The sequence below is a fragment of the Equus quagga genome, chromosome 18, assembly GCF_021613505.1.
Source record: "Equus quagga isolate Etosha38 chromosome 18, UCLA_HA_Equagga_1.0, whole genome shotgun sequence".
Taxonomy (NCBI): Eukaryota; Metazoa; Chordata; class Mammalia; order Perissodactyla; family Equidae; genus Equus; species Equus quagga.
Genome location: NC_060284.1, coordinates 29507843 through 29526651, shown reverse-complemented (window position 1 = coordinate 29526651; position 18809 = coordinate 29507843). Strand labels below are relative to the sequence as shown.

At 40.7% G+C, this 18809-nt stretch overlaps 1 protein-coding gene and 1 long non-coding RNA gene across 4 annotated transcripts in view; one reads left to right on the top strand and one right to left on the bottom strand.

Moving 5' to 3' along the window:
• RWDD3 (RWD domain containing 3) overlaps positions 1–199 on the bottom strand; it is a 16122-nt gene extending 15923 nt beyond the window's left edge. The window contains exon 1 of one of the 2 annotated variants that reach the window (XM_046645800.1): positions 42–199. In XM_046645800.1, coding sequence (XP_046501756.1) covers positions 42–126 — 85 coding nt within the window. In that variant the 5' untranslated portion in view covers positions 127–199. The remainder of the gene's footprint in view (positions 1–41) is intronic. The other variant, XM_046645798.1, reaches the window with a different exon arrangement.
• Positions 1–18809, top strand: part of LOC124230057 (uncharacterized) — a 19244-nt gene extending 435 nt beyond the window's left edge. The window contains exons 2-5 of one of the 2 annotated variants that reach the window (XR_006886061.1): positions 5020–5190; positions 9168–9293; positions 16729–16878; positions 17915–18809. This is a non-coding gene — a long non-coding RNA (uncharacterized LOC124230057). The remainder of the gene's footprint in view (positions 1–5019; positions 5191–9167; positions 9294–16728; positions 16879–17914) is intronic. The other variant, XR_006886060.1, reaches the window with a different exon arrangement.

The window sequence follows — 18809 nt, the reverse complement described above, 5'->3', positions numbered from 1 at the left end:
AGCCCGGTCCCCAAGTGTGGGCCCCAGGGCAGGGTAGTCACCTGAGTGGCTCAGCACCTCCCACTCGTCGGGCCCGCAGAAAATCGCAGCCAAGGCCGCGAGCTCCTCGCGCACCCGCTCCGCCATGGCCGCGCGGCCAGCAGCTCCGCGCTTCCCCTTCCGCCGCCGCCGGCCAGGAGCAGCGCGGCCGGGCGGCCACCAGGGGGCGCCCCGCGTCTCTGCAGCGCCGCGGGCCGGGCGGGGGCGGGGTGGCGCTGAAAGTCCCGCCCACAGCTCCTCCCACTGACTCCGGACCCAAGGCGCCGTCCATTCTAGGGACTTCTCTCCGAGGGCAAAGGCTCGGTGGTCCGGGGCAGGGTGTCTGCCAGAGGCGACCGTGCGGCTCACTTGTTGCTTTCCTGAGAGCGAGAGGGCTCCCAGCAAAGCCCGAACTCCTCTTTTAGCCCAGGCTGTGAACACTCGCCTTTGCTGCCCAGACCCGGCCTTGAGCCGCGGGCTGGAGGACCGCCATGGCGAAAGGAGCCTTGCAGTTAGGAAGAAATAAACAAGCAGGGCAGTGACCAGAGAGGTGGTTAGCCCTGTCCTGCTGGAAATTGAACGAGGTGTTGGGCAAGGTGCAGTTTAAGAGAAGGGACGAGATTCTCCGTCCTCGCGGAGCTATTAGTGACCCAGGCGGTCTGGGAATCTCGGAAAAGGCGCCAGGCAGTAACAACCCCAGATGCTGAGCTGTAACCCGCGCTGGGACTCCGGACAGGGATCGGATTCCTGAGACTTCTTTTCTTTAACGGATGCCGAAGGGGAGGGTTGGACCTGCCAGCGCTGGCATTCTAAGGACATTCCTGGGGTGGCCCGGGACCTTGTGGGGAGCTGTGCGTCCAAGGTGCTGGGTGCACCGTCATACCATTCCACGTTTGTCTCCTGTCTTCTCAGGGACAGCCCTGTTGAAATGGGCTAAGGGAACTCCTTGGCCTTTGAGGATACAATCAAGTTTACTTTGTGGTATTCAATCCATGCAAAACAGTGTGGCTCTTGAAGCTTTGAAATGAGATGATAATCCCTGAATCCAGCGCTTGAATTTAAGAATTTGAGCAATACTAATAGGTAACAATTATCAATCCATTCTGTTTCGGCTTTGGTTTAGAGAACAAGATTACAGTGATCCTCTGTGACAGCGTGTACGTCAGCATGCTTGGCTTGTCCTTTTGTTTTTCAAGCAATAATTTAAAATTCTGCAACTCCCAAAAGTTGGTAGTCTAGCTCACAGAGGTCCCACAATTTTTGTTTGTATCAGACATAACATTTTGTGAGATCAGTCAGGGAATTTAGATGGTCTCACAGTGACTCCTGTCATTGACCTACAGAAGTGGAATAAACGGGGCTGATTTTAAGACCGAATCCATGTTACCATCATCAAACATCATTCCCACTGTTGCTTAAAGGGATTTTAAAAAGGAAAAGACGCTGGCTTCCGAGAAGAGAAAGGATATATCTAACAAGATAGACTGCAAGAGAAACGCTTTCCAGAGGATGTCAGGAGATTTCAGTGACCCCAAGTAATTAAGAGCACTGCTGCGCACATAACTGGAAAGACAACGGCTTGCATAAACTCATAATTCTCTCTGATGTGGCCAATTTATTTAATTAAAAAAACCCTCCTTTGAATTATTTCCAAAATAACAGCAGTTCAGTAGGTTCACGATTAGCTACTAAAGAGTTTGGTGAACAAAAGAATAAATTTTTAACATAAAATATCACTGTTATTTGATTTTAGTTTCAAGTCCAAATTTAGTATTAAAAGTGGTAGGAAAATATTAAATTTAGTTATTTGACTTATTTATTAAGGATATTCTGCAAATAAACAAGAAGTTCAAGTCTTATTTTTAATTCCCCAAATTCACTATGAGTGACATCAGTGAGATAATATGAACAGTAAGATTACAGCTGTCAAAAACAGGAGGAGGCAGTCTCTGAAGCCTGCTGTCAGCAAGGTGTCCATGAAATTGACGGAAGAGGACATCAATCTATTTAAAATTTTCTTGTCAATAGGTTTCTTCTTTGCTGGTTCCTTCTCCATTGATTTCTTAACCTGCTTTTCATACTCCATTTAACATGTTTAAATAAAAAAGAAGCCAATGTGAATGTCTTTTAAATTAACACCATCCTAAAGCCCTAAGGTCCCATGAATAAGTTTTTGCTCTGAACATTTGGAAATAATCATCACAGAGACAGCATAATGTCAGCTTGGTAGTTCTCACACTATGAAAATATCAGCTACGTGTCAAATATCTGAAGCTTGCCTTAGTGTAATAAATCTTGTATTCACAAGCTACTGAAAATTCTAAATATTTAAACGAGGAGTGAATGTCTAGACATGTGGATGGATGTCTACTCAGAGCACAGCCTCTTTCTCTCTCTCCACTCCTCTGCCCCAACAGTATATGATTTGCTAGAACAAGATTATTTATACACACAACTTTTCTAAGTAGCTCCTTCCCCAAGACCATAAGGAGGAGAAGTTTCAAATCTCTCACCTCCAGTTAAAACCACTAGCCCAAGAGATAGTTCTTTTAAATTTTCTGGGAAAACACTTCTACTCCTTTTATCATGAGTAGTATGGAGACTTAAATACTCAACTCAATGTCTGAAATTTTAAGTCAAACCCCACTTGGGCATAGAAATGAGAACACACAATTTTACGAGTATTAGGAGTGGGTAAGTGTTAGTATCACATCAAAAAAGCTGAGAATTCTGAAATGGGCGGGATGTGATAAGGAACATTATTGTATTAAGACTATGAGAAAAGTAAAAATGCTTTCAAGAACCACTAAGAGTAAAGAACAAAAGAGTTACCGAGTGTCAATTTGCTAAATGAACCTGAACACCAATAAGCTGTGCTACTGGTTTTGCCTGAAGCGTTTCTGTATTTATTCATTGCATAAACTGTTCTTGTTGACTGTTGGCCTGGTTCCACAAGATGAGTATTCAGGTACAGAGGTGAAAGCAACAATCCCAGACTTCTGTCTTTGGTCTAGACAAGTAAACCCAATATGCAACATTTACACCTTCTTTCATCACACTGTGGGTACAAGTACCACATTTCCTTGCTGGTGTGAAGTTCAATATCATGGGATAGGTAAAAGCAATGGGATGCTGGGGTACCCAGATAGATACCTCCCACAACTTCCCAGAGCAGAAATAGGTTTGTAATGCCCAGGAACATAGTAAGCTTCCAAAAGAACATAAAGGCCGTGGTGTTGATCGCTCATAGTGGTTTTGTTCTGTTACAGTGTGCAAGTCACAAATCTATTTTTCACCAAGATAACAATATAAAAGCAAGTAAAATTTATGCGAATTTGGCGCTGACTCTGTAACCATATCGTTTTGTAGAAAGAGCTGCCTCCACTGTGTCCTACTAATGTGTACTCCCTCCAAAAGATTGGTTACACGCTGCCTGTGAGAACCGTGCTTGATTCTTAGGCATGAGTGGTATCAAAACAGCTCCAGCTTGCTTTGTGGGAAAACAGCCACACAGCCCAGGTCCGCTGGCATAAAAGGTCAATGCCTTATGAATGTTATAAAAACAAATCTTCAGTATCATTAGGGTTTTAGAGTTTGTCTACTTAAAGTAACACCCAAGGGCCACCCCAGTGGTTTAGTGGTTAAGTTCAGTGGGCTCTGTTTCGGCGAGCGGGGTTCGTGGGTTTGGATCGCAGGTGCAGATCTATACCACTCATCAAGCGTGCCGTGGGGGTGACCCACATACAAAATAGAGGAAGATTGGCACAGATGTCAGCTCAGGTACAATCTTCCTCACCAAAAAAATAAGTAAATAACACCCAATACTTAATTTTGGTTACTACTGTAAATGGCTTCTTTTTATTATTATATTTTCCCACCATGTATTACTAATTTAGCCAGTTTTTATAATCTGCGGGGGGAGGACAGAGTCTGTGTGACTTTTTAAAAATCCTTTTCTCCAAATTGATACAGGGACTATAAATGAGTAGTAAACTCTGCCACTTTGGCAAAATAGATTCCCAGTGGTTGAAAATTGAAAGAGTAATACAGTAATAATATGAGGTCTTAGATTTTCTTCAAAATAATGTTGGAAGGGGGAAGAGGCCGGGGTACAGACGAGGCTGAGGTGACCTGAGGTTAATAATGGGTGAGGCAGAGTTGTGAGTACAGAAGGATTCGGTATTTTCTTCTGTCTGCTTCTGTGTATTTTATTTTCTCTGTAATAAAAGTTAATTTTTAAAATGTAGTCAGTAGATAATACATCAAGATACTTCAGTTTTGCATAATGCTCAACTAAGAGAAAAAAGACAGAAATGAAGGGGAAAAATAGGAGGAAAGGGAAAAGAAGCAGGGCTAAGTTGAGAGAACAGAGTTGGTAAAAGCTATCAAGAGAAGATAATGAGTTCCAAAATGACAGGTTCAACATTCGTTCAGGAGAGAAAAGCACAGAAGCTAAAACTTCAGTGCCTGTAGCAAGATGCATGTGGGTTTCTCTTAGACATGCCCACAGAGGGAGGCAGGCAGAGCTGTGGCGCTCCGCAAGGCAAGGACCCAACCCCCTCTCTTTTGTGGCTCTGCTCTGCACACCTTGATCCCCACAGTCATGCCATGGGCTGGGGGGCCACTGGAGTTCCAACCACCAAGTCCACATCTTGTCAGGAGAATGGGACCCAGTCAGATCCCATTGGCTGCTCCCAGCTGGTGGGCTGGAAAACGTCACTTTTATTCTGAGAGGCCATGTACCCAGCTAAAAGTGGAGGAAGAAATGAAGTATTACTGTTATTCCATTCTTATGGAGAAAGAGAAAACACTATTGGGAGATAGTGACAGTCCCCGCCATAACATCACATCACATCACATAATTCCGTAAAGCTCACCTGTTTCCCATCCCTCCACCCTCACAGCCCCTAACCCTTTATCTCATTGACTCCCTTCGTTTTTCCCATATCGTCTACCATTATCTGAAGTGTCCTTGTGTGTTTGTTTATGTGTGTCTTGTAGTTGCCCCACAGAGAGCGTGAGCACTCCCCCTGCAGCACCACCTAATTAGTGCAGATGTCCAGAGAGATGAGGACACACGTGCACACCAAGAGGGTCTGAAAGATTTATTGCTTACATGCCAAGGTTTTCTGGGAAGAGCAGGGCAATACAAAATGGCCTGAATGAAAACAGGTGAGCGGCTCCGGTGTTCCTTGTAGTTAGGGGGTGGGGCCGGGGTTAGAGTTCCTCTGTGCACCACTGGGGTTTTCGTGGTCTGAACAAGGGAGGGAGTGCCCAGACTTGCTTACCTAGTTGCCCAGAGGCAGGGCAGAAAGGGAAAGGGGATAGGACTTGAAAGCTGTCAGCAGTCAATCAAACATCAAAAACAGAGTCAGACATGTTTATTGTCTGTCTCCACTAGGATTTTAACTTCCAGGAAGCCAGGGGCCATATCAGTCTTATTGGCCTCTGTATCCTGCACGTCTACAACAGCACCTGGCAAGTTACGAATTCAGTAAACATTTGTTGATACGAATAAACTCATTGCAAAGTTTATAAACTCTTCATGTGATTGCTTATCCAACAGAGTCAGAGTGCACCTACTATATGCTAGTGACTTTCCAAGGCATCCCGTGACTGAATAAGGTACAGTCCTTGCCCTCCAAGAGTTCCAAATCCATTTGGGAGAGGCATCAGTCTTTCCTGGGGCGGGGTGATGAGTGTTCTGCCCGGTGAATGGAAGGCCATCAGAGAAGGGCCAGGAAGCCTGTTGGCCATTGCATTAGAGGGTTCCCATCATAGGGTAAGGGGAGGAGGAGGAAAGCTCGAGGAAAAGGTGGCTGGAAAGACAGTTCTCTGCTTTTATTAGTCAACAAGTGTTTGCTGAGCACTATGTGCCATTACTCTGTACCAACTATTATCCCAGGTCCCAGGGAAACTGGTTTGTGACACAGACCTCTTGGAAGGTGTAGTGTAATGGGGCAGACAGGTCTTAAAAGGTCAAACATTTGGTAATCAGCAGCCTATTGAGATCATGGGAATAGATGAGGCTGTCTGTCTGCATCTCAAGAATTTCACAATGAGGGTGATGTATTTCCCAGCAATGGAACAGGGAAGCATTGGTTTGCCAGTCCTTCTAATGTGACCTGGATCAAAACAATAGTCCCTTTGTGGCAATGTTTCTGTATTTCCCTGTGGTTGTTTTTCACTGTTTGGTTTCATTCTGTTTTTAGTGGGAAGAAAAATCAAGCCAAGAAAACAAAAAAAAATTTCCTTTGTGGCACTATTACCACCTGGAAGGGTCTCTCTGTGTCCCTGTCATGTCATTTCTCTCTCTCTCCAGTGGTGATACAAAAACTATCTAAAAATAAAAAGGCTGGGCTAGAATACTTTGTTTATTGTTATTTCGGATAAAATCCTGCTATATTTACGTGGTTTTCATTGCCTTTTGAAACATTGATTGGCCAATAATTTCTTCACTGACAGGTTCATTAGTTTTAAAAGGAACATTATACTTCTAGATGAAGCACAGCCAAGTCTCCTACTCCTGGGACCATATTAGCAAATACTTTGACCTTATCTCCTTCTCCTCTTTCATAAGATACTTTGCCACTTCTTTGCCTAGCGAATTCTTATTCATTCTTCAGGTCTGAATCCCACCCCTCCTCCTAATCAGAGTTGAGGACCCCTCCTATATTGCCCCGTCGCTCATCATATTTATACACTTGTCAGACTATATTGTAATTGCTCACGTGTCTACAACCCCAGTAGAGAATGACTTTCATGAGATAAGGGAGGTTTTGCAAGCCATCTTTGTTCTCTCTCCAAGTCTTCACACAGTGAAGGCGTATGAAAGGCACTCAAAATTTTAGATTGAGTCAAGAATGAATGAATGCATTACAGTATCTGAATAAATGGATTATGGTTCACTTATTACCTCTGCTCTCGACCCATCAGATTTTATCATCCTTTGAATGTGCTGATACACCTTAGTATTAAGCAAGAAGATTATTACCCATATCTTTACTCAAATTACGTTCAGAGTAATGAAGAAATATTAATGGGCAAAGGAAATAGTGGATTACTCCTAACAAAGCCCCACAGTTTCATACAGGGGAATAAAAGGGAGGAAATATACATATTATATACATAGTTTATTGTTACCTTTATAGTAACTTTTTACATTTGAGTAATAGGCACCCATGGTTGCCACTTTGCTTCGCTATATATTAAAGAAAAAATGAATTTTTAAGTAATTATTATAGCTAATACACAATTCAAAGTTTTGACATTACTGGGCTAAGTCTGGAAGTCATGTGGTAGGTAAATCTATATAGTGTTTATGTCCCAAATGGAAATGGGACACCACATGGTACCTGATCCAGCCTGGATAGAAACATATTGTATTTCCACCAGAATGTGTGACGAGGGTATTATATTTCATTTACTATTCAGGTTAACATTAGTCATTTTAAAAATAACAAAGTCACCTGAAGACAGAATAGTGATATATAGCAGTGTAGCCGTATCAATTAAAATTAAGAAGTTACAAGACTTAGATTTTTAACTGTATAACTTATGATCACTTAAGAAATTTTTTCTTCTCTTTTTCTGATACTCCAATATGTTGTTGATTCGTGACTTAAAAGACCAGATTATATTGAAGGGGACAGGTGGATACCCTGGAGAGGGGCCCAGGGAAATTTTTGTCATGATAGAAATGTGCTATTTCTTGATTGAGGTGGTAGTCATGAGTTTTTGCCATTTAACCATACCATTAAGACGTGTGCTTTTTGTTTTATGTATGGTATACCTCAATTTAAAAAAAAAAAAAAAGATATTGAGAGGATAAGGACATGTTAATAAGTTCACAATACTTTATAAGATTCCTTTTTTTCTGAATTTGAGCTGAGGATACTCTCAGCTTGAAATTTGAAAGAAATTATTCTTCAAAAAACTCTGTAAGCCTTGCTACTGCTTGATTTTTATGTTAAAACAACAAATCTTGGCAAGAAAAAGCTATAGGTTTCAACTATCTTCAAATGGCACCAACTTGTCTCCTTGAGTGGGGTGTTGATAGAGCTGAAGAAAACCATTCCTTCATGCAGGGCAAGTTGCTTTTAGCCTAAAAGCTCAGCCTACTGTTTTCTGTTGATGTGGGGAAAAAAATGTAATTGATACAAGCACGCCTCAGTTTATGCAGACTAAAGAGTGATTATTCAAATATTTTTAATGCACTAAACAAGCTTACTATTTCAAATAATTTTATGACTCTTTTTTTGGCTAAGTGAGGGACCTGTTGTGATGCGGGCCATCTACCATTTGTACATCAATTCTTAGACGCACATATTTTTCACATTTAACTTCACATCAAAACTTGCAGAATGGGTATTAGCAACTTGGAAAAAATCCTAGAATCCTAGCGTAAGTGAAGCATCTTATTTCACAGAAATGCTCTCTCCCCGATGCTCTTGATGGAACAAAGGATGATGTATATGAGAACACAGACACAGACGCCTCTAAGTTACCATGTGATTCACAGTCATCAGACATAGAAGGTGAAGGAGTTGCAGGAATAGTTTAATTATTTTCCTTATATCTCCCTTTTTAGGTATATACATGAGTGATATTTGATAACGTACATCTAAATAAGTCTAAAACAGCTTTTTCAAGTATAAAATAAAAATTTCAAGTGCTAAGAAAGTGAACCATAGAATAATTGGCAGCATATCTTCTTTTGTAGTGGCACATAAAATAATGGTCCATCTTACAACTGATAGCATCTTAGATTCTATCAAAACTGGTCCTTGTGCTTTTTGGATGTTGGCTTTTCAGCCAAAGGGATGATGGAGGAGCAGGGAGGAAAGACCTGTAATCAAATGGTATCTTAAATGTATAATAATAACAATGCTATTCATTGAGTAGCTACTATAGGCCAGCTGCTATGCTAAGTGCCTTATGTATATCATTACACGTAATTCTCTCCCCAAAAGCCTGAGAGAGACTTGTTGTTTAACTGACTTTTATCCTTTCAGAGCCATTAAGCAATATGTCCAAGGTAAGTTTGCAAAACTGAATTTGAATCTAGTTTTGACAGACTCCCAAAGCTCTTGATCTTTGTGTACTAATGTCTTCCCTTGCCTCTCCCCACACCCCACCATCCCCCAAAGTTCAAAGGGAAAGCTTAAAGAGGGTGGAGAGAGAGAATGAGAATCCCAGCATCGTTCAGTTCCTGTTCAGGTTGCTTTTGAAGACGTTTCGTCGCTGATGTGGTGACGCCGTCTTCCTTCAGTCAGGTGTGACGCTCCAGGATCCTAACATCAAACCACCCAGCTAGTGCCTTAGCTAGTACTATTTGGGATTCTATCACTTGCAACAAAAAGAATACTACTATAATCATTCCCAGATTTAATGTATTTATACACTTTACTACTAATAATAAAATATTACTTCTAACACAGCCGGAGTTTGAGTCCCGCTGGCTCACTTCATTAAGCCGTACAAGGAATGAAGCCGGCTGTTTCAGTTACAGCCAGTGGCTGTGGAGACACCTGATGCTCTTTGGGATTAAGTGATACCCTAATCAGCACAGGTAGGAAGTCATAAAATACAGCACAAAGAACACAGGGCCATTAGCCCGCTCAGTTTTCCTCTGAGCAGCATTGTGTTTCCACACAAATGGATTAACTATGATGAAACTCAATTTAGTCAACTGTAAAAAGATACAAATTACAAAATGATCTCCTAGAACTTTTCTGGTTTTAAAATTCTTGACTTCTGCACAGATTAAAGCCATCCACATATCACACGGGTTGCTAGGTGCAGATACATCTAGTGGATTTCATGGCCGGTTCCATCCCTATTTCTTTGATAATATGTATTTTTTTTCTTAATAGAATTCAAATTCAATATTATCAAGTGATATGCTTAGCAAAATTAAGACAGTTTTGCTCAGTGGTAAGAATTTTTGAAAAACTATGACATACTTATGGGAGAAATAAAAGAATAAATTGATGTTCTAAACCTTATCTCCAGGAACTATCTCAGGATAGTGTTCGTACTACAAGACTTGTGACTCACGGAAGGAAAATCACCAAGTTCTGGAATGGGCATTGAGTTTCAATTCTTAATGCAGAATAACAGCATATCTCCTTGAAATTAAAGTCGGATCTTTAACATGAGGCAATAAGGAGGCTGAAATGTTCTTGTCTTCCCTTATGGCCTATTGATTTCAAATTTTAATACAAAAATAGAATATGTGATTACTTTTTTTCCCCAAAATGATGACCTTAAAAAGACACGTTAAGAAGTGATTTGCAATTATAAAAAAATACTCCTGTATTCAATCTCAGACAACGGATACAATTTTACAAATCAAAAACTGAACTCTTTAGCCAAAACGTTGACTTGGAAAAACAAAACATGAAATGTGAGAGGAAAATTATGATATTATTAAGAATTTCTTCCAAAAGCACTAAGCATTTTCCAACAAAAGTGAAATTGATTCAATAAACTGCCTTCAAGTTATAGTGCATTTCAGGAGATACTTCTCAATATTTTTTGTTATTTACAGGTGTCATATAATTCCCCGGAGCAGCTATTGCCTAACTCAGTATTAATTATGGCTTGGAATTTTTGATAGCTTTCTATGATATTTAACTTGCTTATACTCAGGAGTTGTTCAGGGGTATAATTTCCCTCATGTGTTCATCACCTTGGCTAACATTTTAACAAAAAGAAGTCAAGGAAAGGAACAAAACTATCTTTACAGAATGGTAATTATGCCCACTGCCTTAAATGTTCACACCAACAGATGGGGGTCCACAGAACCACAAGCGTGAATCCAGGGGTGTCTGTCTACGTGTCTGTGCTTACACTGGGAAGGGCTGAGACAGCAAGGCTTGCTGACTCAGGTGTAGCAAGTACGCCTTCTGCAAGAGGGGACTTTGCCTTTCAAAATCCATCAAGGTAAACCCTTGGCTCCCCACCGTTGATCTCCAGGCATCACAGCATCTTAATTATTCACGTGTAGTGAGGCCCAGATACGGTGCTAGTTCCAGCATTACATAAATAAATGGTGGAGGGCCAGGAGGAAGCTGACTCTGTGTAACTCCCCAGTAGCTAGCAGCAGTGACATTCAAAATATTTAACACTACTGCCACTTAGGCCCTGATCAATCTAAGGAACATTAGGCATAAACGGCTTTATTGACGATAGGAGTGCACCCTGGCTGAGCGTCAGCCCCTGGAATTAGTAGCTTGAGCCACTAGTTCAAGTTCCCAAATACATTTTAAAGTATATTATTTCATTTAATCCTCAAAAATTCTGTTATGTAGGCATTATTATTTTTCTAATTTATGAGTGAGAAAATTAAGGCTTACAGAGGTTAATTTACTCTGGGTCACACAACTAGTAAGTGATAGAGCCTAGAAAAAGTATGACTGCTTAACACAACCAGTCTGTTTTATTCTCTGGTTTCTCTTTCATTCTCAATGCTAAGGACATAAAATTCACTAACTTTAACTTTTTAAACTGTTCTATCTATTCAAAGTTAGAAAATGAAAAGTGACAAATGTTGATTCAGTACTTCAGTTTCGTGTTACTCAAATCACTGAGTTACAAGCAGTTCCCATTAAATGACTTTTTCTTGGCCTATGGAAATATTAATGACTAGCAAAAGAAATATGTGAATAAGACCCTTTCAATATTATTTTTTGGAGGCTCTTCTTCACTGCTCTCAACTTCTGCTACTGTCAGCATGTTAATCTGTATTGAAAAATATGAACCAAATAGCCAACTTCCTGGGTGAAATTTATCCTATGAATTTAATCTTCGTAAGCAAGGCATGAAGTCACTGAGTGTTTTATAGAAGGATTAAAACTCCGCTTATCCTCGAGAGAAGAGACAAAGCTCTATGTTTAGAAGAATTCCACATAATTTATGTGGATACTCCTCCCTCAAGGAGGTGGAGCCTAGCTCCTGACTCCTTAAGTGTAGTCTATGTGATGACTTCCACCCAGACAGGACAGTATGGGAAAGGGGTCATGAGGAGAGTCACTTTACATTGGAGAAACCTGACAAATACCACCTCAGCCAGGTGATCAAGGTCAACACCAGCAGTGCTAAGTCATGTTGATGGTATGTACCTTTGATGCGATGTGATTAAAATGGCTCTGGGGTCTTCCTCCCCAGAACCCATAACCCCAGTCTCACCATGAGAAAAGCATCAGACAAATCCAGTTGAAGGACATTCTACAAAAAACACTTGACCGGTACTCCTCAAAACTGTTAAGATCATCTAAAACTGGGGAAGTGTGAGAAATTGTCACAGCCAAGTGGAGCCTAAGATGTGACAACTAAATGTTATGTATCATGGGTAGGAACCTGTAATGAGAAAAGGATATCAGGTAGAAACTAAGGAAATCTGAATATAGCAATGGAATTCAGTTAATAATAATGTATGAACATTGGTTCATTAATTGTAACAAATTGTAATACTAATGTAAGATGTTAATACTGGGTGCAAGTTATGTGGGAAATCTCTATACTGTCTTTGCAATTTGATTTTGTAAATCTAAAATTATTCTAAAAGATAAAGTTTATTTAGGGTCCAGCCCGGTGGCGCAGTGGTTAAGTGCACACGTTCTGCTTTGGTGGCCCGAGGTTCACCAGTTCGGATCCCGGGTGCAGACATGGCACCGCTTGGCAAGCCATGCTGTGGTAGGCATCCCACATATAAAGTAGAGGAAGATGGGCACGGATGTTAGCTCAGGGCCAGTCTTCCGCAGAAAAAAGAGGAGGATTGGCAGCAGTCAGCTCAGGGCTAATCTTCCTCAAACTAAATAAATAAATAAAGTTTATTTTAAAAAATAATTCATTTATCATTTTGACATTTCAATAGTTGATCATGCTACATCAGGCTCTAGTTAATTCAGAATTCCTAAAGAAGCAGATAATAAAAGTGAAGCTAGGATTCCTCAGAACTACTCTTTCTTGTTCTTAGGAAGCCTCCCCTTAGCATCACTACCCCACTCGCCACCCTTATCCCATCTCACTTTGCTTTCACAGTCGAAGTTCTTGTAAGAAAAGTGTAGATCCGCAGCCTCTTCTTCACCTCTCATTCACTCTTCAAATCACTGACGGCATGTGTCTACCCAGCAATGACTCCAAGTCCAAATTCAGTGGATTCTTCTCAGTCTTCACTTATTTAGCCTGATGGAGTTTGAAAGCATTGATCCCTCACTTCATTAAAATTCCCAGTTCCCTACCACAGTCTCTCCCGTTCTCTTCTTAACACTTTCCTTCTCCTTTACTAATGCAGCAGAATACCAAAACTCTACTGTCTTTTTAGTTCTGCTGTTTTAAATTTGATAAAACTTGAGCTTCTTGGTCTGGAGAAGGGTCATTTCAATAACCCTCTTAATTATACAAATATAGGGTGAATGGGCACCATTCTGGAATAAGGAACTTATTTCTTTTGTCTTAGCAAAATCTGTCTCTTTCCTTGGTGGGCAGAGCTGGTCACTGGGGATGAGGTGACTCAGTCCCTGTAAGGAATTCAGGCTCTTCTTGGAGAGAAGACATCAGAGCCCCAAACTCCAATCTCCATGATTCAAAGTAAGGAAAACCTGTAAGGGTCTGTCAAGGATTCCTGCCCAAAATCTGCTAGGAGGAGACTAGATCAAGAATTTCAAGAGCTGAATGTACTAGGAAAATTAAATATGTCAGCATAAGGACCCCAGAATTCATAGGGGTGGAGAGGTGGGTACACTGGTTCAGCACAGAGTGGCAGAATTTCCTCCAGACCCAACCATCCTGCCATGGCTGTTGCACACTGGGGAAAAATCACTGAACGTAAATGTGAGTTAAAAGTAGCTGTAACCTTAATGCCCAATCCGTAGCACCACTGTGGTCTACGCCATCATCTATCAGAGCAGCAGGGGCATCCCAACATCATCCACCAAATCAGTGTCCAGTGGCAATCCTTCGTGGACTCAAGACACAAAGGTAATGGACTTATCAGACTCCATGTTCTCTCCACTTGATGCTTGGAAGAGGACTGACCCACAATGCTCCCTACCCTTGGGTTGAATCGGTACCTGCCATTCTTGGAAATATTTGAGGAAGAAAAATATGGGAACTCCTTGTCAACATGGACTCAATCAACTTATTAAACAAATGATGTGATCATATTTGTACCCTAAATTTGTGAAGGTCACACTAATCGTACAAGTTTTGCTCGCTCTGCCTTATCATTTCACTATGCTTTTTTATATTATTTAATTTTATTATATATTATATTTATACTAAACAATGAATTCTCCTGGATCTATCCAGACAGAAGGAAGTTTTTGACATGTTTGTTTTAAAAGCAAGTTCTAAATAGGTGTCAGATCAGATGTAGCTCAAATATGGTTTCCCTCCCTCACTTAGGAAGCGTGAGCTTACGGGTGACATTTACAGCAGGTAGTACAGGCTGGGGACAGCACTGCAGACGGTGGGGAGACCCAGATCCTAAACTAATCCCACGGGAGCAGGAGCCCAGAAACCTTTCAGTGTCTGCATTAGTGTTATGTCCACCCTCCCTTTGTCTTCTCCCATCTCAGTAACATCTACAAATGGACAACGTCTTTGTGCAGGTGGATTTTTTGTGGAAATTGGAGGAGGACCAAGCTTCACCTCTGGGTCTAATTCCACAAATTGTGGGAAATTCTTTGGGTTTTCAGAGGCTATAGAATTAGGGATGCATTTTGATCTGATTTTATTGAGATCTTGAGAGAGAAGCTCCCTGTTGATATCTGGGTTGTATACATAATCTAAAAAATAAGCTGCACCTTTCTGAACTACAGTGGAGAAGGGCAGTGGCTGTAACTAGACCATGAACTCTTTGAGGATGGACATTCTTTCCCATCCTTGCTACTCAAAGTCCGGTCCATGGTGCAACAGCACTGGCATCACCTAGAAGCTTATTAGAAACACAGATTCCAGTCGACCCCAGGATCAACCCTGGACCAACCCCAGACTTAATGGAGAACCTGAATTTGCATAAAACCCTTGATGCTTTGTATGCACATTGAGAGGAGCTGCGAGTCTGGTACTCTACCTCACTCACTGGTGAAGGGGAGGAGGGACAGGAGGAAGCAAGGCAGGCAATCTTATTTTGAAAGCTCTTACATTAGATTATCAATAAATGAGTGTTTTAGGGCTTTAAAAATGAGGAGATAAGGAAAATATTTTTAAATCAAAATTAATAAACTTTATGTAGTCCATGATAGGCTCCTCTTTTTGTCTCCTTTCTTCTCTAATATCTCATGTCATTGTCAGAAAATTTCTTCCAACTAATTTTTTAATGTAAGTACGAGCATGGATAAAGTAGTATATGAAATCATCTTTTTTTAATTACTTACTTAATTTGACATAAAAATGCTACCAGCTTTGACGTAAAAATAAGGGCATCAATATTTTCTCTTTATTAGCTACCCAGATAGCACTGCAGTTTTTATATATCATTTTCCTTGAATTTGTTTGTTTTTAAGGTGGTAGTGGTATTGTTAATATTCTCCACCAGCGTTGAGCACCAACTTTCATTCATTTTGTTTTGGTAGGAAATAAGTTGCCAAAAATAAACTGTAGGAAGTCTATATTCAACTTTATAATTTGGGCTCCTATAAGTTGTGAAATAAAATTATAAGCCCCTCCAAAATTTGTTTCAGCCTTAAAATTAAAGAAAAGCTGGAGGCCACAATAACATTTGATAATGAACCTTGTGCAGAAATCATCTTGTTGATACAAGTATTCTGAGAATTCTAAGTACTGAGCTGGCTCTTATCCTTCTTAGCCAAAATAAGAGAATGTTGGAAGTGCTCAGCACTCCAGTGACCTCAAGAACACAATAAACTAAGAGCACTAATCAGAGGGGTAAAGAACGTACTTAAATTTAATTGCAGTTCTCCTCAATGTTTTCTGAAGAGTAAGGAGTTCCCCAAGGTATTCAACCATTAGCTACAAATTCTCTATTTCCAGGAAGTCAGAAATTATGTGAGGAACACACATCTTAAAAATCATATTTAATATATTTATAAAATCATATTTTTCATTAACTATATAGAATGTTTATTATTTAAATGATTATTATTTAAACCATTTAATCTATATATTGTTTAGTATTTAAATTGTCCAGCATTCTACAAATGAACTCACCAGCCTTGTACAAATTATGCCCCCACAATATTTAGTGTGAAGGGTCTCGTTAGTCAGACCGTGGGCTCAGCTCTCCACCTTCAGCCCACTCAAAATAAGGGGTGCCCAAGTGGCTACAATTCCCAGCACTCCAGAAAGCCTCATTCTTCCACAAAATCATAATTAGACAATTTTTATTTATCATTAACTTATTAAAGAGTTCCATTCTAGCCTAGATTACTTACCCACAATTAAATAATATTTTTAAACACCAGCTTGAAAATAATGAGTTCTGGGAGAGAGGGGGAGATAGGTTAGTAAGTACAGCACAGGCGAGCGTTTCAAATGTGTTTTAGGACAAACGTTTAAGTCTAAGAGTCTAACGCCAGGGAAGGTTGTTGGCTCTCCTTTTGGGCAATAGATCCAAAAAGGGCCCCACAGGGGATTTGGCTCATTATTTTCCCTCTGAAAGCTCATATTCTTTACATAAAGCCACTGTTACAACAGCCACTGAGACCACACATTTTAAGTAACCTTTTTATTGATGTACAGCATACAGAAGTTCGTACAATTCATATGAATTTTCACAAAGTGAACTCACCCGTTTAGCCAGCACTGAGATCAAGAAACAGAGCCCTGCAGAAGCCCAGCAGCCTCCACCCTGCCCCGCCGTCGTCACCCAGCCCCTCACCCCTCTGCAAGGTAACTTTTACCACCTTAGATTAGTTTTGCCTGTTTTTGAACTCGATGTAAATGGAATCATATGGTATTAATTCTTTATATCTGGCTTTATCTGCTCAACAATAACATGAGTTCGTGTGATTCATCCATGTTATTGCCTGTAATTGTAGTTTGTACATTCTCGTTGCTGTGTCATATTCCATTGTAGGACTATATAACAATTTGGTTTTCCATTCTGTTATTGATGGCATATGGGTTGTTTCCAGTATGGGGCTATTATGAATTGTGCTACTACATTATTGTTTCAAATCAAAAGTAATATAATCAGTTTGAGTAAGGAAACATTTGGCAGATATATTCTTTTTTCACCATTATTTTCTTCTTAAAAAAATGAAACTATTGGGTTAGATAGAGCAGAGAGGAACCTTAGAGTGTAACATTCTATAATCCTATGGCATCGTTTTTTTTTTAAGATTTCATTTTTCCTTTTTTCTCCCAAAGTCCCTCAGTACATAGTTGTGTATTTTTAGTTATGGGTCCTTCTAGTTGTGGCATGTGGGATGCCGCCTCAGCATGGCCTGATGAGTGGTGCCATGTCTGCACCCAGGATTCGAACCAGCGAAACCCTGGGCCACTGAAGTAGAACGTGCAAATTTAACCACTCGTCCACAGGGCTGGCCCCTAATCCTATGGTATCTTAATAACACTTCCTTCTTTTCATAAAACATAGTATCCACATAGCCAGTTTAGCAACTGTACTAGTTTCTTTTGCTGCTGTATCAAATTACCACAAATTTGTGGCTTAAAACAACACAAATTTGTTCTCTTATAGTTCTGGAGGTCTGAAGTCCGGAACAGGTCTTAAGGGGACAAAACCAAAGCATTGGCAAGGCTTCCTTCCTTCTGGAGGCTGCAGGGGAGTCTGTTTCTTGCCTTTTCCAGCTTCTAGAGGTTGCCATGTTCCTCATCTCGCGGCCTCCAGCCAGTAATCCCATCACTGCCATCTGCATCTCTTGTCACATCTCTGACTCTCCTGCCTCTCTCCCTCTTTTATAAGGCCTCTCCTGATTACATTGGATCCAGGTGGGTAGGACATGGACATCTTTGGGGAACCATTGGTCGGCCTACCACACCAACCCTCTGAAGTTATGTTCGGCTCCCGTCCTCCAGTACACTTCATCTCTGCCACCTCAGTGAAGTAAAGCGGAAACTCAATGTCCTTTTACCCCGTGATCTCAACTCAAAGACGTTTACAAAGTAAACTCCTGGAGCGTAGGGATGGACCAGCTTCGTTACTGTTTTCCCACCACCGGAATAATCTTGGATACTCAGTGGACACTCAGTGACTACTTGTCAGTTGAAGGAACGCGTGAAGGAGTATTCCCTACATCCTGACATCCCTCCTGCGAGGTGAGGAGCAGCCGTGTGACACGGGAGGACCTGAGGATAACTGCCTGCAGCTGTGGTTTTACTCCATACTCTGATCTTCACCAAAACACGTACGGTCTCTCTATACCTCCATTTCCTCACCTGGTAAATGAGGTGGCTGGCACAGGTAATATCTAGAGTATCTAGCCAGCATTAATATTCATTTTAAGTGGAAACAATCCTTAAGGTAAAAAGTAAAGTGCAAAGGTCAGAATTCAAAATTCTATAAATGGCATGATTTAAATTGACTGTAAAATTATGCACCATACTAATATAAATGTTAGCAAAAAGGGGAAACTGGGTTTAAGATACATGGGCATTCTGTACTATCTCCACAATTTTTCAATGAATTTAAAACTGTTCTAAAATAAAAAGTTTATTTTTTAAAAGTTGCTTGTCAGTGAGATGAGGTTATAAACTCCTTGGGGGTAGGGACCATGTTCTCCCTCATATTTGTTTACATAAAGCCTAGGACAGTGCTTCACAGAGAGTGACTAATAAGTGTTGAAGTGTAAGAGAAAATA